The sequence below is a fragment of the Trichomycterus rosablanca genome, chromosome 7 (assembly GCF_030014385.1).
Source record: "Trichomycterus rosablanca isolate fTriRos1 chromosome 7, fTriRos1.hap1, whole genome shotgun sequence".
Lineage (NCBI taxonomy): Eukaryota > Metazoa > Chordata > Actinopteri > Siluriformes > Trichomycteridae > Trichomycterus > Trichomycterus rosablanca.
The window spans coordinates 1,102,501-1,120,479 of record NC_085994.1 but is presented as its reverse complement, the minus strand read 5'-3'; the positions used below and the strand labels follow the sequence as shown (position 1 = coordinate 1,120,479).

Below are 17,979 nucleotides of genomic sequence, written 5' to 3'. Positions count from 1 at the left end.
GTGACTTATTGTAGTAAAACAGTGAGTGAGGAATGTGATTAGTGGAGGAACTTATGAGCAGTAATAATGAAGAGAAGTTTAGTGCTCCTGTCTCCTTCTTTTACTACATTAAACCACGTTAAGCTTTATTCTGAACCAGAAGCGTTTTAGACTCTGGGAGAAGCTGATTCTGATTCTCACCATTTCTCAGAAGCTGGAGCTGTAACACAAGTTTAAAAGTGAAACAGGGAGGAGAATCCAGATAAACACAGATACATGTGGAGCTGAACCGTATTCCACACTGATGCTGATGATGGTTGGTGTGAGGTAGCGCCCCCTGTAGTTGTTGATCCACTGTAATGCTAATATATTTATATACACACTAGACTCTACACACTTTACTTTGTCATGGATTTGATTTTAAATGGATTAACTACATCTTTTACCCATCAGTCAACACAAAGCACGGTCAGCACTGGATTTGGGCGGTTTGTCCCCTTCTTCATGGCAAGTTTTGGTCAAACTCTGTAAACTGCCATCCTCGGGTCTCTCATCAGATGTCTGGAGCAGCTTTGGTGCTAAACATATTCCAGACTATCCAAAACCCTATCTGTTGTTTTGGCTGTATGCTTCGGGTCACTGTCCAGGTCATGTTAAGCGGTGCACGTGCTCGGGAAGTTCCTGTATCTGGCTATATTTAGCAGTGGTAGCTCAGCAGTTAAGGTACTGGACTAGTAATCATAAGGTTGATGGTTCAAGCCCTTAACCTTCAATCGTTACCAGTTCACGTGTTACAAGACTGAACGACATCTCAGTATCGAGCGCTCTGATTGGCTTAGTTATGTAACCGAGCGTCGTAGTGATGCACTCGCTTAATAAAGAAATAACTACACGCTATATTCATCAATTTACGGGAGCATTTAACACTTTATTAACTTCTTCTGTTACGGTACCGAACAGCGGACAGCTAGAGTCATCACATCGCGTTAGCCGAGCACGTTATTCCATGCACTATGGAAGCCCCAAAGGGTCAAAACACACTCACTTCGCATAGAAACGTCCATCTAACCATCGTCACGATACAAGCACAGAAAAGTTTGTTACAGTTACAACACGCATACAAGTACGGTGGCTCATAAGGAACAAACCAGATATCATTTAACCAAACGATCGACAATCACTACCGATCTGATGCGGCACCTACAAAATAAACACTCGGCCGAATACAGCGAGTTTATTATTATTATATGATGAGAAGAGGAACCGGCCGTCCGCTAACACGGCAGAGACGCTGATTCTCCTCAAAAAGAAGCTTCACTTCATTCTGAGTGTTCTAGTGTCACTACTACACTGCTGCACTACGTTTGTTTACTTTCATGTTGTAATAATAAAAGAACATTAAGCAATAGTTTGGATGCAGGAATGTTTTTCCTTCAGCACTGCAGAGCTATTCAGGTGTTAAACATAAACACTGGATTAATGTGAATAACTGTAATGTAGTTGAAGTGTGCACTGTGTGAACAATATTATCCAGTTCTTATCTAGACAATATCTAGAAAATACAAGTATCGGTTTGAGACTCGGTATCGGATCGGGATCAGAATTAATGATCGGGATCGGGAACAAAAAACGTGATCGGGACATCCCTAATATATATATATATACAGTGTATCACAAAAGTGAGTACACCCCTCACATTTCTGCAAATATTTCATTATATCTTTTCATGGGACAACACTATAGACATGAAACTTGGATATAACTTAGAGTAGTCAGTGTACAGCTTGTATAGCAGTGTAGATTTACTGTCTTCTGAAAATAACTCAACACACAGCCATTAATGTCTAAACAGCTGGCAACATAAGTGAGTACACCCCACAGTGAACATGTCCAAATTGTGCCCAAATGTGTCGTTATCCCTCCCTGGTGTCATGTGTCAAGGTCCCAGGTGTAAATGGGGAGCAGGGCTGTTAAATTTGGTGTTTTTGGTACAATTCTCTCATACTGGCCACTGGATATTCAACATGGCACCTCATGGCAAAGAACTCTCTGAGGATGTGAGAAATAGAATTGTTGCTCTCCACAAAGATGGCCTGGGCTATAAGAAGATTGCTAACACCCTGAAACTGAGCTACAGCATGGTGGCCAAGGTCATACAGCGGTTTTCCAGGACAGGTTCCACTCGGAACAGGCTTCGCCAGGGTCGACCAAAGAAGTTGAGTCCACGTGTTCGGCGTCATATCCAGAGGTTGGCTTTAAAAAATAGACACATGAGTGCTGCCAGCATTGCTGCAGAGGTTGAAGACGTGGGAGGTCAGCCTGTCAGTGCTCAGACCATACGCCGCACACTGCATCAACTCGATCTGCATGGTCGTCATCCCAGAAGGAAGCTGACGCACAAGAAAGCCCGCAAACAGTTTGCTGAAGACAAGCAGTCCAAGAACATGGATTACTGGAATGCCCTGTGGTCTGACGAGACCAAGATAAACTTGTTTGGCTCAGATGGTGTCCAGCATGTGTGGCGGCGCCCTGGTGAGAAGTACCAAGACAACTGTATCTTGCCTACAGTCAAGCATGGTGGTGGTAGCATCATGGTCTTGGGCTGCATGAGTGTTGCTGGCACTGGGGAGCTGCAGTTCATTGAGGGAAACATGAATTCCAACATGTACTGTGACATTCTGAAACAGAGCATGATCCCCTCCCTTCGAAAACTGGGCGTCATGGCAGTTTTCCAACAGGATAACGACCCCAAACACAACCTCCAAGATGACAACTGCCTTGCTGAGGAAGCTGAAGGTAAAGGTGATGGACTAAACCCAATTGAGCACCTGTGGCGCAGCCTCAAGTGGAAGGTGGAGGAGCTCAAGGTGTCTAACATCCACCAGCTCCGTGATGTCATCATGGAGGAGTGGAAAAGGATTCCAGTAGCAACCTGTGCAGCTCTGGTGAATTCCATGCCCAGGAGGGTTAAGGCAGTGCTGGATAATAATGGTGGTCACACAAAATATTTACACTTTGGGCACAATTTGGACATGTTCACTGTGGGGTGTACTCACTTATGTTGCCAGCCATTTAGACATTAATGGCTGTGTGTTGAGTTATTTTCAGAAGACAGTAAATCTACACTGCTATACAAGTTGTACACTGACTACTCTAAGTTATATCCAAGTTTCATGTCTATAGTGTTGTCCCATGAAAAGATATAATGAAATATTTGCAGAAATGTGAGGGGTGTACTCACTTTTGTGATACACTGTATATATAAACGAGCTGTTATGTCTGTTGCTCTCAGGTCTCGTCTCAGGACCCGGCTCGAGCTCCGCTGCTGCTCTCGGCCGAGTGCCAACGCAGTGGCACGGTCACCCGCGTCGCCCTCGACTACCACTGTTGCCCAGCAACCGCTCCAGCCACGCAGCTCACGGCCGTACAGGTCCTGCTCCCGCTCGAACCCACAGCCACGGACCTGCAGTGCCAACCGCCCGCCTGCTGGTGAGTCAAAGAACGATAATATAACCGGGTGAGGAAGTGAGCACGACGGTAGAGGAACTACGGCTCTCTGTTTGGTTTTGCAGGAACACTGAGGAGAAGAGACTGTTATGGAAGCTGCCCAACCTCTCGCCCACCAACCACAGCAAAGGTAACTGAGCAGCACGTGGTGTAAAGCGTAGTAAAAGCTCAGACTGAGTGTGTACTGAAACGTTTCTTACTGGTGTAAATAATTCAGTGTGTGTGTGTGTGTGTGTGTGTGTGTGTGTGTGTGTGTGTGTGTGTGTGTGTGTGTGTGTGTGTGTGTGTAAAAGGCTCCGGGACGTTGTGTGCCAGCTGGCAGTGCCTGGAGACCCCCCGCGGTCCTGCCCCGAGCCTGGCGGTGCAGTTTGTGGGTTCGGGGGCGTCGCTGTCGGGTCTGGACGTGGAGCTGGTGGGCAGCCGGTACCGCATGTCCATGCTGAAGAAGAGATTCGCCACGGGTGAGAGACAGACGGGGGAGCGAATCCCTCCCGAAAATACACGAGTTCACCCCGGAGCGCTGGTTTACAAGCGCTCGGGTGGCACAGCCTCTGAGATCTGGGTTCGAATGGTGTTCCTAGCTTGCGTCCAGTGTTTCCCAGTGGTATCCTGGACCTTGACCAGGTTGAAGTGGTTGATGAGAGTGAAAAATCTTAACAGCCAGAACAAAACACGCCGTATTCATTGATTTATTCATTTATTTATTTTATTGTCTTTACTGTTTAAGCATTTTCTTGAATTTGTCTCCTAATCGAGTCATATCCAATTCCCCAATTAAATCAGTGCTGTTTGTATAAAGTACCCCCCCCCCCCCCTTATATCTTAGATTTCTACACATTTACATCATCACCAGCTTATAAAATCTACATGATAACGAGATCAGCCACGCCCGGGCCTAATTACTGCCTGTGTTAACGAGTCTAAATAGCACCCAGGTACGAATTAGCAGAAAGATCTCAATGAGCAGCACGTTACTTCAATCAGTTTGAAAAGGTTACAGAGCCAATTCTGAGGCTTCTGGAGTCCAGCGAACCACACCGAGAGCTATTATTTTTCAATAGAGAAAACGTGAAACAGTGGTGAATCTTCCTAGCTAGTCTACAATCCAGCAATGGTAAGCTCCACTTACCATATAGAAGCACTTTGTAGTTCTACAATTACTGACTGTAGTCCATCTGTTTCTCTGCATGCTTTGTTACCCCCTTTCATGCTGTTCTTCAGTGGTCAGGACCCCCACAGAGCAGGTATTATTTAGGTGGTGGATGATTCTCAGCACTGCAGTGACACTGACATGGTGGTGGTGTGTTAATGTGTGTTGTGCCGGTATGAGTGGATCAGACACAGCAGCGCTGCTGGAGTTTTTAAACACCGTGTCCACTCACTGTCCACTCTATTAGACACTCCTACCTAGTCGGTCCACCTTGTAGATGTAAAGTCAGAGACGATCGCTCATCTATTGCTGCTGTTTGAGTCGCTCATCTTCTAGACCTTCATCAGTGCTCACAGGACGCTGCCCACGGGGCGCTGTTGGCTGGATATTTTTGGTTGGTGGACTATTCTCAGTCCAGCAGAGACAGTGAGGTGTTTAAAAACTGTTGATCCACTCATACCAGCACAACACACACTAACACACCACCACCATGTCAGTGTCACTGCAGTGCTGAGAATCATCCACCACCTAAATAATACCTGCTCTGTGGGGGTCCTGACCATTGAAGAACAGGGTGAAAGGGGGTAACAAAGCATGCAGAGAAACAGATGGACTACAGTCAGTAATTGTAGAACTACAAAGTGCTTCTATATGGTAAGTGGAGCTGATAAAATAAAAAGGAGGTGGTTATAATGTTATGGTTGATCGGTGTATTTGTTGTATAGTGTTAAAATGTCCATTCTTGTGTTTTTAGGGAAGTACATGGCTGGATGTTTGTTGTGAGACGGACCACGCCCGGTTTTCTTCCTGCCAGGCACTGAGTTTGCACTTTTATTGCACCAGGGTGAGTCCGAGGGTTCCATACACAGGAACTCACAGGTGACCTCGACCGAAAAAAACACGGTCTGGTGTTTCTCAGCACTTCGCTGCTCCTGATCCGTTTTTCTCTCCGAGTTCTCGCTCGTGTGTGTAAATCTGGATGTGGATTTTTTTCGCTTGGATTTTTCCGTGTTTTGGGTGTAAATGTGAATAATAATAATAATAAGCGAACACCGTTGCTGTAAAACATTCTGATCATGTGATCATCAAAAAACCTTTAATATTAAAGACTTTGTTATAACAAATCACTCTAAAAGCTCGATCTGTTTACTTTATTAATCAATAGTTACTTTTGTTTTACCACCACTTCATCCTGGTCAGGGCAGGACAGGACGCCAATCCACCCCCCCGCCCTCACACATAGCCAGTTACATCTTGTGGTGGAAAAACTTGTGGTTTTGGAGGTCATACAGTGCAACCGATGCATTCTATTGTAGCAGTATTCTTGGAATATTGGAATATGACTACTGGCAATCATGCCCTAAGCATAACTTGCATGTAGACGTCCGACCGGCCGATAGCACTGCTGGGAAGTCGAACCCTGAATCCCAGTGATAGTGGGCTAGTTCACTGTACTACTGCGTCACTCAAGTGTGGCATTTTTCTTAATTGTCATTCCAGTGTGGTCATATCCGATTCCCCCATGGTGTTTCACCTTTACTGCTGACTAACACACGCCGTGTCCGACATGTGCAGCACCGACCGCTTCTTTTCACCCGCACCAGGTATTGTGCACAGAGAACCGTGTACTGATCTCTGTTATCCCCCGTCTGTGCAGCGCCTCAATCAGCCAGCAGAGGGCGACATCGCAGCAGCTATGAGGAATCACAATGAACCTGCACGCACGCCCTCGGACGAGCCGATCGTTTCACCTTCTGCATGTGATTGGGTGAAACGGACTCTCTGAGAACATGCAAAACTCCTTACAGAGAGCGTGCAGGTGACTTATGTAGCTGTGTATTCACCCAGCAACCATCATGACATAATAAAAACACACCAGCGTCGAGATTCTGAACTTCCTCGGTTTGAAACCGGCATCTAGGCGTCATCTAGCGGGTATAATTGGCAGTGCTTGCAGGGAGGGATGACCGGACTATGTGGGTGGGGTCTTCAAACGCTGTGTAAGGACACTGCATGGGTGAAAAAGGGTTCCGCTAAGGGCTGCACGCGGGTCGGAGGAGGCGTGAACGACGATATACCCACCTCACCTGCAGTCAGGGATCCACCAGCAGGGGGAGACAAATTAACTACGATAAATTGGGAGAAAAAGCATAAAAAAAAAATAGAAACAAACAAAAAATAATAATAATAAGACAGAAATATGTACACGGTTTACACCAATTTATTAATTATGTTTCTTTAACCAGTACAAAAACAATAAAAGTAAGCGGTTTTGTTACAGACGACGGTCTGTTCTACATACACAAAAGTATCAATATAGTTATGAGAAGAATCATTTTTCTAAATCCATAAAAATAATCAATAGCCAGAGGATCTAAAACAGCGTTACAAAACTAGTACAGGTTACACGAAGCAGATACGCTTTTCCCCAAGCACTTCACTAAAGGCACCAGAAAACGAAACGTCTGAAGCATTCGGTACTAAGACAGTCGGAGGAAAAGGCCACGACGAAAATCACAACCCCAGAAGGACCTAAATTAGCCGCCGGAAGCGAAACCCTTTTATAAATCTCAGCATGAGGAACTATTTATAAAATATTTAGAGACGGCGAGACGACTTGTGTGTGTCGGGATCCCAGCCGCTCTTTAATTTGGGGTACAGAGGGAACATTTCACATGAACGTAACTTCTATTGAGTCGTAAAATCTCCTCTAAATGAAATCTGGAGCTGTAATAAACATTCATTTACAATTTTATTTCTTTACAATTCATCTCCACTCACGTTACACGTATTAAGTGTTCAAGCTCAAGCTCACTTACTCCAGAAAACGTCTCGCAGACGTCTCACGTACCCGCTTTATACTTCAGCCTACAGGCTGCCGTCACCTTTCATTCATTCATTCATTCATTCATTCACTAGTTTATACTAAGCACTTTATACGGCGGGCGGGCGGGAGGTGCAGCGGTACAATACGCTCGCCCACTACCATCTAAGGGACGAGTCTCGAACCCAGAAGCACCTCTGATGAAGCATGAAGCAGATGAACGAGCTCCCACATCGGCTCGAGTCTTTGTGAGAGGTCGATGTGACGTTATGTGAAGCTCACGTACATCTGAGAACGTCAGAGCAGCAGTTTGAGAAGAAACCTGAACACGACGCAGCATAGAAACAGTTGAGCAGTCGAGGTATTCCTATTTCGGGTGGGGAACGAGAGAGGGGGGCGGATGCTTCCTATAATCATGTGTTTATTTAAAAGTAATGGTGCTCAGTCTTAGGCAGCGTTAGCATGGATACTTCCGGCATCCTTAAATAAAATGAGGGTGGGTGTTCGGGTCTAATGCGCTCGCTCGTATCGGCTGATAACTGTAGCGCTCGAGTTCGGATCCCAGGCGGTGCTGTGCACCTGGCAGAGCGTCTAGCAGGAGGTCGAGGAGGGTTTCACTGCAGACGTGTCGGTGAGTGGCCGGTTTGTGGAGTGTAAAGCCTCGCCCTCCGTACACGATACAGCTCTCTATGAGACTCCTTTGTCCAGCGCAGGGCTCGAGAGCTTTGACCAAACTGGGAGAAATCATTTTAAAAATAATGAATTAATCGTTTAAATGCATTGATGCCCGTTGCTGAGGGGTCGGGTTTATTAGGAGTTAGTTTTCCCACGTCACTGGGAAACTCGCGGCTCGAACCAGATCCCACGTACCGATGGCGTGAATTTGCTAACGAATAACGCGATTTGGGACACAGCCGGACGCATGCTGATATGAGCTCTGGCTCTGATTGGCTGATGTATGGTTATTGGGATCTCCTATGGTGGCGTAGCCAATCTGTCTTCCGCTGCTAGGGAGGGGATATTCGCCTGCCTACGCCCCCTTGACCCCTTCGCCCGTGCCTCGGTAGAGTCGCGCATGAGACGCCTCGGGCTACTAACCAGGGTCCTTACACAGCGTTTAAAGACCCCGCCCACTTTATTAGTCCCGTCTTTTCCCACCCAGCATACTAGTGGCTGATTCTGTCTCCTGCAGGCACTACCGATTGTGCCCGCTAGATGGCATCCGGCCGACTGGCAGCAATCTGTGGCAATATTTAATGCTAATCTCTATCGGCAGTACCTTAAACACACAGTAGGGGTCGCTGTTGCATTGACGAGAAGCTGATTTCTCATTTGGCCTTTCCTTTCTAAGACACAATGCCCGGCCAGGTCGACGGCACCGCCGAGACTCGCACTCATAACCCTTGTGAGCTAAACGACAGGCACCGTTTTCATGCCATCCATACACGTCTACAAAGAGCAGCAGCGGCTGTAGGTTTTCATACGGGCATGCGGGAGCTCCGGATGATCCCACAGACCGGCTCATGAGGTGATGGAGTCACGCGAAGCTCCGATATAAAGATGTGCGACGGAGAGATGATACATTCGTACCGCGGTACAGGCGCGGCGTCTGCTGAGCGCTCCTATCTAAGGCACTGAAAGGACACTATGGCACAAAGATCCCTCACACACACACACACACACGCTACACTAGAGACGTCCTACTGCGTTAGTAACCCAGAAACCAAAATCCACTCGGGTTAGAACTCGCTGGCACAGAACGGTGGAGTGTGGGAGTCACCCCCAACACACACACACACACACACACACACACACAACCGGGGGGAGAAACAAAGCTGCCGGGTTAGCTGGACTGATCTCAGATCTCCTGCAGCGAGTGGCTGATCTCGATCCTCTCTCGTTTCACGGCAGGCTCGCACGTCCCCCGTGACGCGTCCCCGTCGCCGCCCAGTTCACTCACGTCTTCTGAAAACGAGCGATCTGAGAGACGGAAAGATAGAAAATACACGTTAATAATCCAGCAGCATTTAGCAGATGCGACATACCGTTATGACTGAATACAATTTGAGTAATTGAGGGTTAAGGACCCAACCTGGCAACCTGGCAGTAGTAGGGCTTGACCTAACAACCTTCTGATTACTAATACAGTACCTCAACCACTGAGCTACCTCTGCCCACTGTCCAAAATAGACAAACGACACTGATATGACGTGCTGGCCACTCCAGCATAACGAGATCGGAACTATCAGCCAGCTGGGCGTCCACACAGACATGTTAGACCCCGGGTTAGAACCGGTTCCTGTTCCAGTGAGGTCCTCAACCCTACTGAACAACTCTGGGATGAACTGGAACGTCAGATGCCAGTGCCTGACCTCACAAGTGCTGTTCTGAATAACTGGGCACAAATTTCCACAGACACACTCTGAAACTTGGTGGCTATTATGATATGTCATACGAATGTCCATGGTGTCCACATATTTTAGAGAACTTTTATACTAGTTTGAATTAAATTGGTAAGTTGTTCCAGGGTTTGTTTGTTTGTGTGTGTGTGTGTGTGTGCGTGTGTGTCAGTATGAATCAGCGCGTGTGTGTGTGTCAGTATGAATCAGCGCGTGTGTGTGTGTGTGTGTGTGTGTGTGTGTGTGTGTGTGTGTGTGTGTGTGTTACCTTTCTCTATGAGGGAGGGCATCATGGAGCTGAGGTCACTGAACTGCAAGTCAAAAACACATTACAGTCAGATTGGTGCACAGGATGCGTGGTCGGGTATAAACTGATCAGCCATAACATTAAAACCACCTCCTTGTTTCTACACTCACTGTCCATTTTATCAGCTCCACTTACCATATAGAAGCACTTTGTAGTTCTACAATTACTGACTGTAGTCCATCTGTTTCTCTGCATGCTTTGTTACCCCCTTTCACCCTGTTCTTCAATGGTCAGGACCCCCCACAGAGCAGGTATTATTTAGGTGGTGGATGATTCTCAGCACTGCAGTGACACTGACATGGTGGTGGTGTGTTAGTGTGTGTTGTGCTGGTATGAGTGGATCAGACACAGCAGTGCTGCTGGAGTTTTTAAACACCTCACTGTCACTGCTGGACCGAGAATAGTCCACCAACCAAAAATATCCAGCCGACAGCGCCCCGTGGGCAGCGTCCTGTGAGCACTGATGAAGGTCTAGAAGATGAGCGACTCAAACAGCAGCAATAGATGAGCGATCGTCTCTGACTTTACATCTACAAGGTGGAACGACTAGGTAGGAGCGTCTAATAGAGTGGACAGTGAGTGGACACGGTGTTTAAAACCACTCACACCAGCACAACACACACTAACACACCACCACCATGTCAGTGTCACTGCAGTGCTGAGAATCATCCACCACCTAAATAATACCTGCTCTGTGGGGGTCCTGACCATTGAAGAACAGGGTGAAACAGATGGACTACAGTCAGTAATTGTAGAACTATATGGTAAGTGGAGCTGATAAAATGGACAGTGAGTGTAGAAACAAGGAGGTGGTGTTAATGTTATGGCTGATCTGTGTATATATGTATATATATATATATATATATATTGTGAGGGTTAGAGGAAGCAGACAGACCTCTCCCATGATGGCGATGGGGGTTTCTCCGGTCACCTGGGCGACGCGATGCTCCACCAGGTAAAACATGTACTCGTCGTAGAGCAGGCGGATGAGGTGGAAGGAACCGAAACTGGCAGCACTGCGCAGGGTGAGATCCCTGATCACCATGGAGCTACACCACACACAGGAAACACACGTCATCATCATCAACATCATCGTCATGCCATTTGTGTGTAGTAACACACACACACACACACACACACACACACACACACACACACACACACACACACACTTATCTACTCAGAATGGGCTTTGGTTGAATCTCGGGCACCTTTGGTTCATTTCTACAAGCTTTCTAAGTGGAAGATGAAGCTGTACACGTGTAACAGGACTGAAAGAGTTTTTAACCTAGAATTAGTACATACATGGAATACAGCATCGTGGAGAACATGCTAAAAGCACCAGAACACTGAGTACAGTCTAGTGATTCATCCCAAAATGTTCTTTTTAAAATAAAGAATAAATAAAGGTAACAGGAATGAACGTGGAGACGAATCTTCTCAGTCAGAGTTACAATATGATCAAACATACAGAAGGGAAAGAGGAGAACCTACTAATGCTCTTCCTGTGAGCTTCAGTAGATACAGATGATGTACATTTCTGTTCATAATGTGACTTTTCAGAAGGGTGAATATGTGAGGGTAACAGGACTGAGGGACTAAAACATGGATTTAAACCCCATTATTCTACATTTATTATGAAATATAAAGATTAAAAACATGGATGTGATCTGGAGTCACCGAACGCTGCAGGATAAAAGGATTTCTGACAGATTTTACTCTATTAAATTATATTATAATGTAAAGTGTGGTGTTAGAGAGTGGGGACGTGAAATCCTAAATGTGCAGTTAGATGAATGTGCAGGACAGGTCATTTATACCTATATTTATACATATAATGTCCTGGGGACAGAACTGGCACGGATTTGGCGGAATGGCCCAAACACTCGTGGGCAGAAGAGAGTTGGCGCGTACCTGTAGAAGGACCACTTGAGGAGGAACTGGCGTGCGGCGCGGGGGAAGCTGGCACTGCCCTCGTGCGGTTTCAGCACCTGGCTCACCACGCTGTCCAGCCAGGCGGCCCACTGATCCAGAGAGCTCTGCTGCTGCAGGGTCATCTTAAAGTCCTGCTCCAGACGCTGCACCATACTCTCGTCACACTGGCACACCCACGATGCCTGCTCCTGAAAAACACCGGCGCGTTCACAAACGGTGAGCGCCGATACAGAACCGTGCACACGCCATGAAGACGGATAAGGTGGACAAGGTGCTAGCTTTTGGATGTGAACTCTAGAATTTAGAGCAAGAATTTATGGTTATAGGGTTGGATGAAGGTTTAATCTGAAGGTCACTAAAGGTCACACCAGCCTATCCCAGCTTTTCAATGGCACAAAGCACACAGTAACACCCTGGACGGGACGCCAGCACACACACACATAAGCACACACACACACACCCATTCACTTATAGGGCCATTCAGTGTCTCCAGTTCACCTCACTTGCACGTCTTTGGACTGTGGGAGGAAACCGGAGCTCCCGGAGGAAACCCACACGGACACGGGGAGAACATGCAAAGGACCCTTGCTGTGAGGCGACAGTGCTACCCACTGAACCACCGTGCCGCCCTAAATGTGTAGGTAAGTTTTACTTCTTTCATTCCTTTAAGTTTATTCTTATTTGTTTAATTTTCTGACTGCATAGGGTGGGGCGGCACGGTGGCTTGGCACGGAGTCCTTCCTGTGTGCACCCGTGTCTGTGTGGGTTTCCTCCGGGAGCTCTGGTTTCCTCCCACAGTCCAAAGACGTGCAGTCAGATATTAAACTTGTGAACTGATGCATCTTGTGTAACGAGTAACTACCGTTCCTGTCATGAATGGAACCGAAGTGTAAAACATGACGTTACAATCCTAATAAACAATAAATAATAATGCTGACTGCATATAGGGTCGTGTGTTCTATCATATAAAATACAATAAAAACTTCACCCTTCATACATGCAAATAAAATCATTAAATTTAATGTCTTTCATAACGTATAACTTCTGTACAGTACATTATAATGTCATGCTGGTGTAACTGGTTTAATATTGGTGGAAAATGCGCATTTTTTGCGTATTTTGAGAAACGTTTTGGCTGAAAACCTCTGCAGCAATCTGGCAACCCAGGTTCACTCGCTCATGGAAAACGCCATGACATGTTTTACAAGCAAGGTTTGTATATTTAAGGAATATCCTAAAAAAATATCCTCCCCTTTCTTTTAATGTCGGAAATACAATTTTAGTGTCACGACGAGTCTGTGTGGCGCGTCTGGAGCATCGATTCCAAGATGATCTCAAGTTAGTCTGAGCATTTCAGACGAGTTTACATGAGCTGGGACCTGGTGAACCTGGTGGACAGAACTACAGGACTGTACCGACGTGGATTTAAAGGTCAGTAAATAAATACACGCTCATGTAACGTGCGTGGATTTTGTATCGTGACGTGGGGAGTCACAACAGGTTCCTCACAATACTATACTTACTCCAACTGCTAAAACATTCTAAAAAATTCCCTCTCCCCTGCAGTGATTACATTTTCTTACCTGAGAATCGTATTACCATTTTAATATTCACGCAGTACATTATTATTACAGCAATAACAAATAACTGCAACGGTTTATAATGTTATAATATACTGTAGTGTCAATAATTAGCTTTGCCATGGTGGTCTATGATGTCTTAAAGCCCGTCTTTAGACACTCCACACATATGGAGGCTTTATGTTACATCTTTTAACACAGTGGGACCAGATCGTCACCATTTTTATTAATGAACTTTATCTTATTTTGTGTCTTGTATTGATGCATCGTTTGTGTTGCCTGTACGGCTGCCACTAACGACTATTTTTCTATCGATTAATCTATAGACTGTTTATCGATTAGTCAATTAATCTTAACGATTAATTTTCCTCTTTTATTCTAACACTAAACTGTACAGCATAATAATCTAACCCAGAACTAAATGTAAACAGGGTTTATGTCCATATGATCACATTCTCAGGTGCTCCATATTAAACAGAGTGCAGCTCGTGTTCATGCTGTTCTGTACACACAGCAACGTGCTTCACCTTATAGCAGAGATCAAATAGTTAGATGTAGCCGCGTCTCATTAAGTCCAGCGTACAGTAACGACAGAATGATCCCCGATCCTAACCTCCACATTCACTCAACACTTACTGCACATTCTAAACCATGTAAACACGGTGGTGAGTGTTACGCTGTTACCGGCGCATTCACATGAGAAGCAGCAAAGAAATACGCTATTCCGAGATCTCCAGGATTAAGAAGCGTAATGAAACGATATAGACGTGCAACACGGCGCCGGTGCTGCTGTGGTACCATCAAAGCTTTACACAGTGAACAAACCAGCGTTTAGTTTTGTACCAGGTTTAAGTATCACCAAACTTTGGATGATTTGGGTCGTGGAGAACTTTGATCTTCTCTTTGAAAGCTCTACAATCGTCCTCTGACGGCTGCAGACGGTGTTTTTTAAGACGGCGCTTAATGCCGCCACATAGTGACAGGAGCAGATACGACTGAGGTCCTGCACACGGCGAGTAGTGCTGAGGGAATCGTACGAACGCTTATATGAACGGAGACGATGTAGAAATTAAAAAGGAGCGTTTATAAACATAGTTTTAAAAACGACTTAAAATATTGACGTCATCGACTAGATCGACCAATCACGGCAGCCCTAGTTATCTGGGTCATGGTAAAAATCCACAAGTTGGTGACATTTTAAGTGCAGGTTTTCTACCAGTTGGGAGGCAAGATGGCTAGCACGGTCACCTCACAGCAAAAAGATCCTGAGTTTGAGTCCCGGGTCCTTTCTGTGTGGAGTTCGCATGTTCTCCCTGTGTCTGTGTGGGTTTCCTCCGGGTGCTCCGGTTTTCACCAACGAGTCCAAAGATGTGCTGTCGGGTTAACTGGAGCAATTAAAATTGCCCTAAATGTGAATGTGTGTGTGTGTGATTGCCCTGTGATGAACTGGTGACCTGTCCAGGATGTGTCCTGCCTTTTACCCAGTGAATCACACCCACCACGATAGGATAGGCGGTGGTAAAAGGTTCACTGTGCTTTTAAAGACACACGTTTTGAAACCGTGTTGAGTAGAGAACAGACCTGCACGTTGACGAAGTCGACCCGGTTGAGGTCGCTGAGCATCTGGTTGATCTGAGACGTGTTCTGCAGCACGGCCCGGGCCGCCTGCGCCAGGTGATTCAGAGACGTGTAGCGGCGCAGCGTCTGCGCAAACGCGCTCACCACCGCGACCTGACCACACACACACACACACACACACACACACAGCATGAGCGTCAGGACGACAAAAAAAAACACGTGTGTGTGGGGTACAGAAAATAAATCTTTATAAAGAGACGGAGTACCTTGGTGCGGACGATCTCCTGGGGGAAGCTGGTCATGGCCGAGGTGAGCCAGCCCTCCAGACTTTTGGCGAAGTTTCTAATGGCCTGGGTGAGAGTGCCTGCAGGAACACACAACAGTTCCACAACACGTTCATAACAGAAACATAAACAGGGCGGGAATTCAGAGTAATAGTACTTATTAAGGGTGCACGGGGTAGAATTTTGGCTTTAGCAAGGAAGTCAGACATGTTTTCAGCTAGGTTTGTGGACTTGCTTAGGTAGGTAGGTAGGTGGGTAGACAGACAGACAGACAGACAGACAGACAGACAGACAGACAGATAGATAGATAGATAGATAGATAGATAGATAGATAGATAGATAGATAGATAGATAGATAGATAGATAGATAGTAAGTATTCGCTCGTCTGCCTTCACACACATATGAACTTGAGTGACTCCCATTCTTAATCCACAGGGTTTAATATGATGTCGCCACCCATTGCAGCTATAACAGCTTCAACTCTACTGGGAAGGCTTTCCACAGGGTTTAGGAGTGTGTTTATGAGGGAATTTTTGACCGTTCTTCCAGAAGCGCGTTTGTGAGGTCAGACACTGATGTTGGACGAGAAGACCTGGCTCACAGTCTCCGCTCTAATTCATCCCAAAGGTGTTCTATCTATCGGGTTGAGGTCAGGACTCTGTGCAGGCCGGTCAAGTTCTTCCACACCGAACTGGCTCATCCACGTCTTTATGGAGCTTGTGCTTTGTGCACTGGTGCGCAGTCGTGTTGGGACAGGAAGGGGCCATCCCCAAACTGTTCCCACAAAGTTAGGAGCATGAAATTGGCCAAAATCTCTTGGTACGCTGAAGCATTAAGAGTTCCTTAATGAGCCCAACTCCTGAAAAACACCCCCACACCATAATCCCCCCTCCACCACACTTTACACTCGGCACAATACAGTCAGACAGGTACCGTCTCCTGGCAACCGCCAAACCCAGACGGAGAAGCATAATTCGTCACTCCAGAGAACACGTCTCCGCTGCTCTAGAGTCCAGTGGCGGCGTGCTTTACACCACTGCGCTCAGTGATGTAAGGCTTGGATGCAGTTGCTCGGCCATGGAAACCCGTTCCATGAAGCTCTACACACTGTTCCTGAGCTCATCTGAAGCCACATGAAGTTTGGAGGTCTGTAGTGATGGACTCTGCAGAAAGTTGGTGACCTCTGCGCACTATGTTCCTCAGCATCCGCTGACCCGCCCTGTCATTTTACGTGGTAACACTTGGTGGCTGAGTTGCCGTCGTTCCCAATCGCTTCCACTTTGTTATAACAGCACTGACGGTCGACTGTGGAATATTTAGTAGTGAGGAAATGTCACCACTGGACTTGTTGTACAGGTGGCATCACGGTACCACGCTGGAATTCACTGAGCTCCTGAGAGCGACCCGTTCTTTCACTAATGTGTGTAGAAGCAGTCTGCATGCCGAGGTGCTCGGTCTTATACACCTGTGGCCATGGGAGTGATCGGAACACCTGAATTCAATCATTTGGATGGGGGAGTGAATACTGAGGCAATATAGTGTAGGTAGATAGAGAGATAGATAGATAGGTAGGTAGGTAGGTAGACAGACAAGACTGACACGCTCACAGTCAGGCGTCCGGATACTTTCGGCCGTGTAGTGTGTGTATATGGGGAATAATAGTGCTGTACTGACTGGGAACGGGCCGCAGCACATCAGGAATGAGGATCTCCACCAGCGCCTGGTACAGGATGTGATCGCAGCTCCTCATCCACTGTTTCACCGGCTCAAACTTACACAGAGCGATGAGATTCTCTCTGGGAATAACGGCGTCCATTTCGTCATCACTGCACACACACACACACACACACACACACACACACGGAGCATTATGTAAACGCATCACATCTCCTCATCTCAGGTGTCTGCACGTCTTCTAAAGTTCAACTAGTGACAACATTTGGGATGGGGGGGTTTGGGGGGGGGGGGGGTATCCTGACTCTGCCAAGCCACCACTTTTGGGCCCTTTTGGGATTTTATTGTCTGTACACATGACTGCAACGATGATGCACCTCAGACTCTTTACAAGCGATTAATGAATTACAATTAGTTATAAAGTGCTCACATGAAAATAAGAGGCAGTAACTCGTAGGGGCAGCTGTAGCCTAGTGGTTAAAGTACTGGACTAGCAATCGAAAGGTCGCTGGTTCGAGCCCCACTACTGCCAGGTCACCACTGTTGGGCCCTTGAGCAAGGCCCTTAACCCTCAATAGCTTGGACAGCATATACTGTCACAGTGGCGGCACGGTGGCTCGGTGGGTAGCACTGTCACCTCACAGCAAGAAGGTCCTGGGTTCGATCCCCAGGTGGGGCAGTCTGAGTCCTTTCTGTGTGGAGTTTGCATGTTCTCCCCGTGTCCGCGTGGGTTTTCTCCGGGCGCTCCGGTTTCCTCCCAC

The 17,979-nt window shown here is 46.7% G+C and overlaps 2 protein-coding genes across 4 annotated transcripts in view; one reads left to right on the top strand and one right to left on the bottom strand.

The window, feature by feature from the left end:
- The window catches only part of fcho1 (FCH and mu domain containing endocytic adaptor 1), a 55,894-nt gene extending 50,134 nt beyond the window's left edge, over positions 1–5,760 (top strand). For both annotated transcript variants that reach the window (XM_062998812.1, XM_062998813.1), the window contains 4 exons: positions 3,272–3,468; positions 3,552–3,616; positions 3,780–3,947; positions 5,391–5,760. In XM_062998812.1, coding sequence (XP_062854882.1) covers positions 3,272–3,468; positions 3,552–3,616; positions 3,780–3,947; positions 5,391–5,419 — 459 coding nt within the window. In that variant the 3' untranslated portion in view covers positions 5,420–5,760. The remainder of the gene's footprint in view (positions 1–3,271; positions 3,469–3,551; positions 3,617–3,779; positions 3,948–5,390) is intronic.
- A 1,506-nt stretch (positions 5,761–7,266) lies between these two features.
- rfx2 (regulatory factor X, 2 (influences HLA class II expression)) overlaps positions 7,267–17,979 on the bottom strand; it is a 65,169-nt gene continuing 54,456 nt past the window's right edge. For both annotated transcript variants that reach the window (XM_062998809.1, XM_062998810.1), the window contains 7 exons: positions 17,219–17,370; positions 15,526–15,623; positions 15,263–15,412; positions 12,081–12,289; positions 11,062–11,215; positions 10,128–10,170; positions 7,267–9,440 (listed from right to left, as the gene is read on the bottom strand). In XM_062998809.1, the coding sequence (XP_062854879.1) occupies positions 9,319–9,440; positions 10,128–10,170; positions 11,062–11,215; positions 12,081–12,289; positions 15,263–15,412; positions 15,526–15,623; positions 17,219–17,370 (928 nt within the window). In that variant the 3' untranslated portion in view covers positions 7,267–9,318. The remainder of the gene's footprint in view (positions 9,441–10,127; positions 10,171–11,061; positions 11,216–12,080; positions 12,290–15,262; positions 15,413–15,525; positions 15,624–17,218; positions 17,371–17,979) is intronic.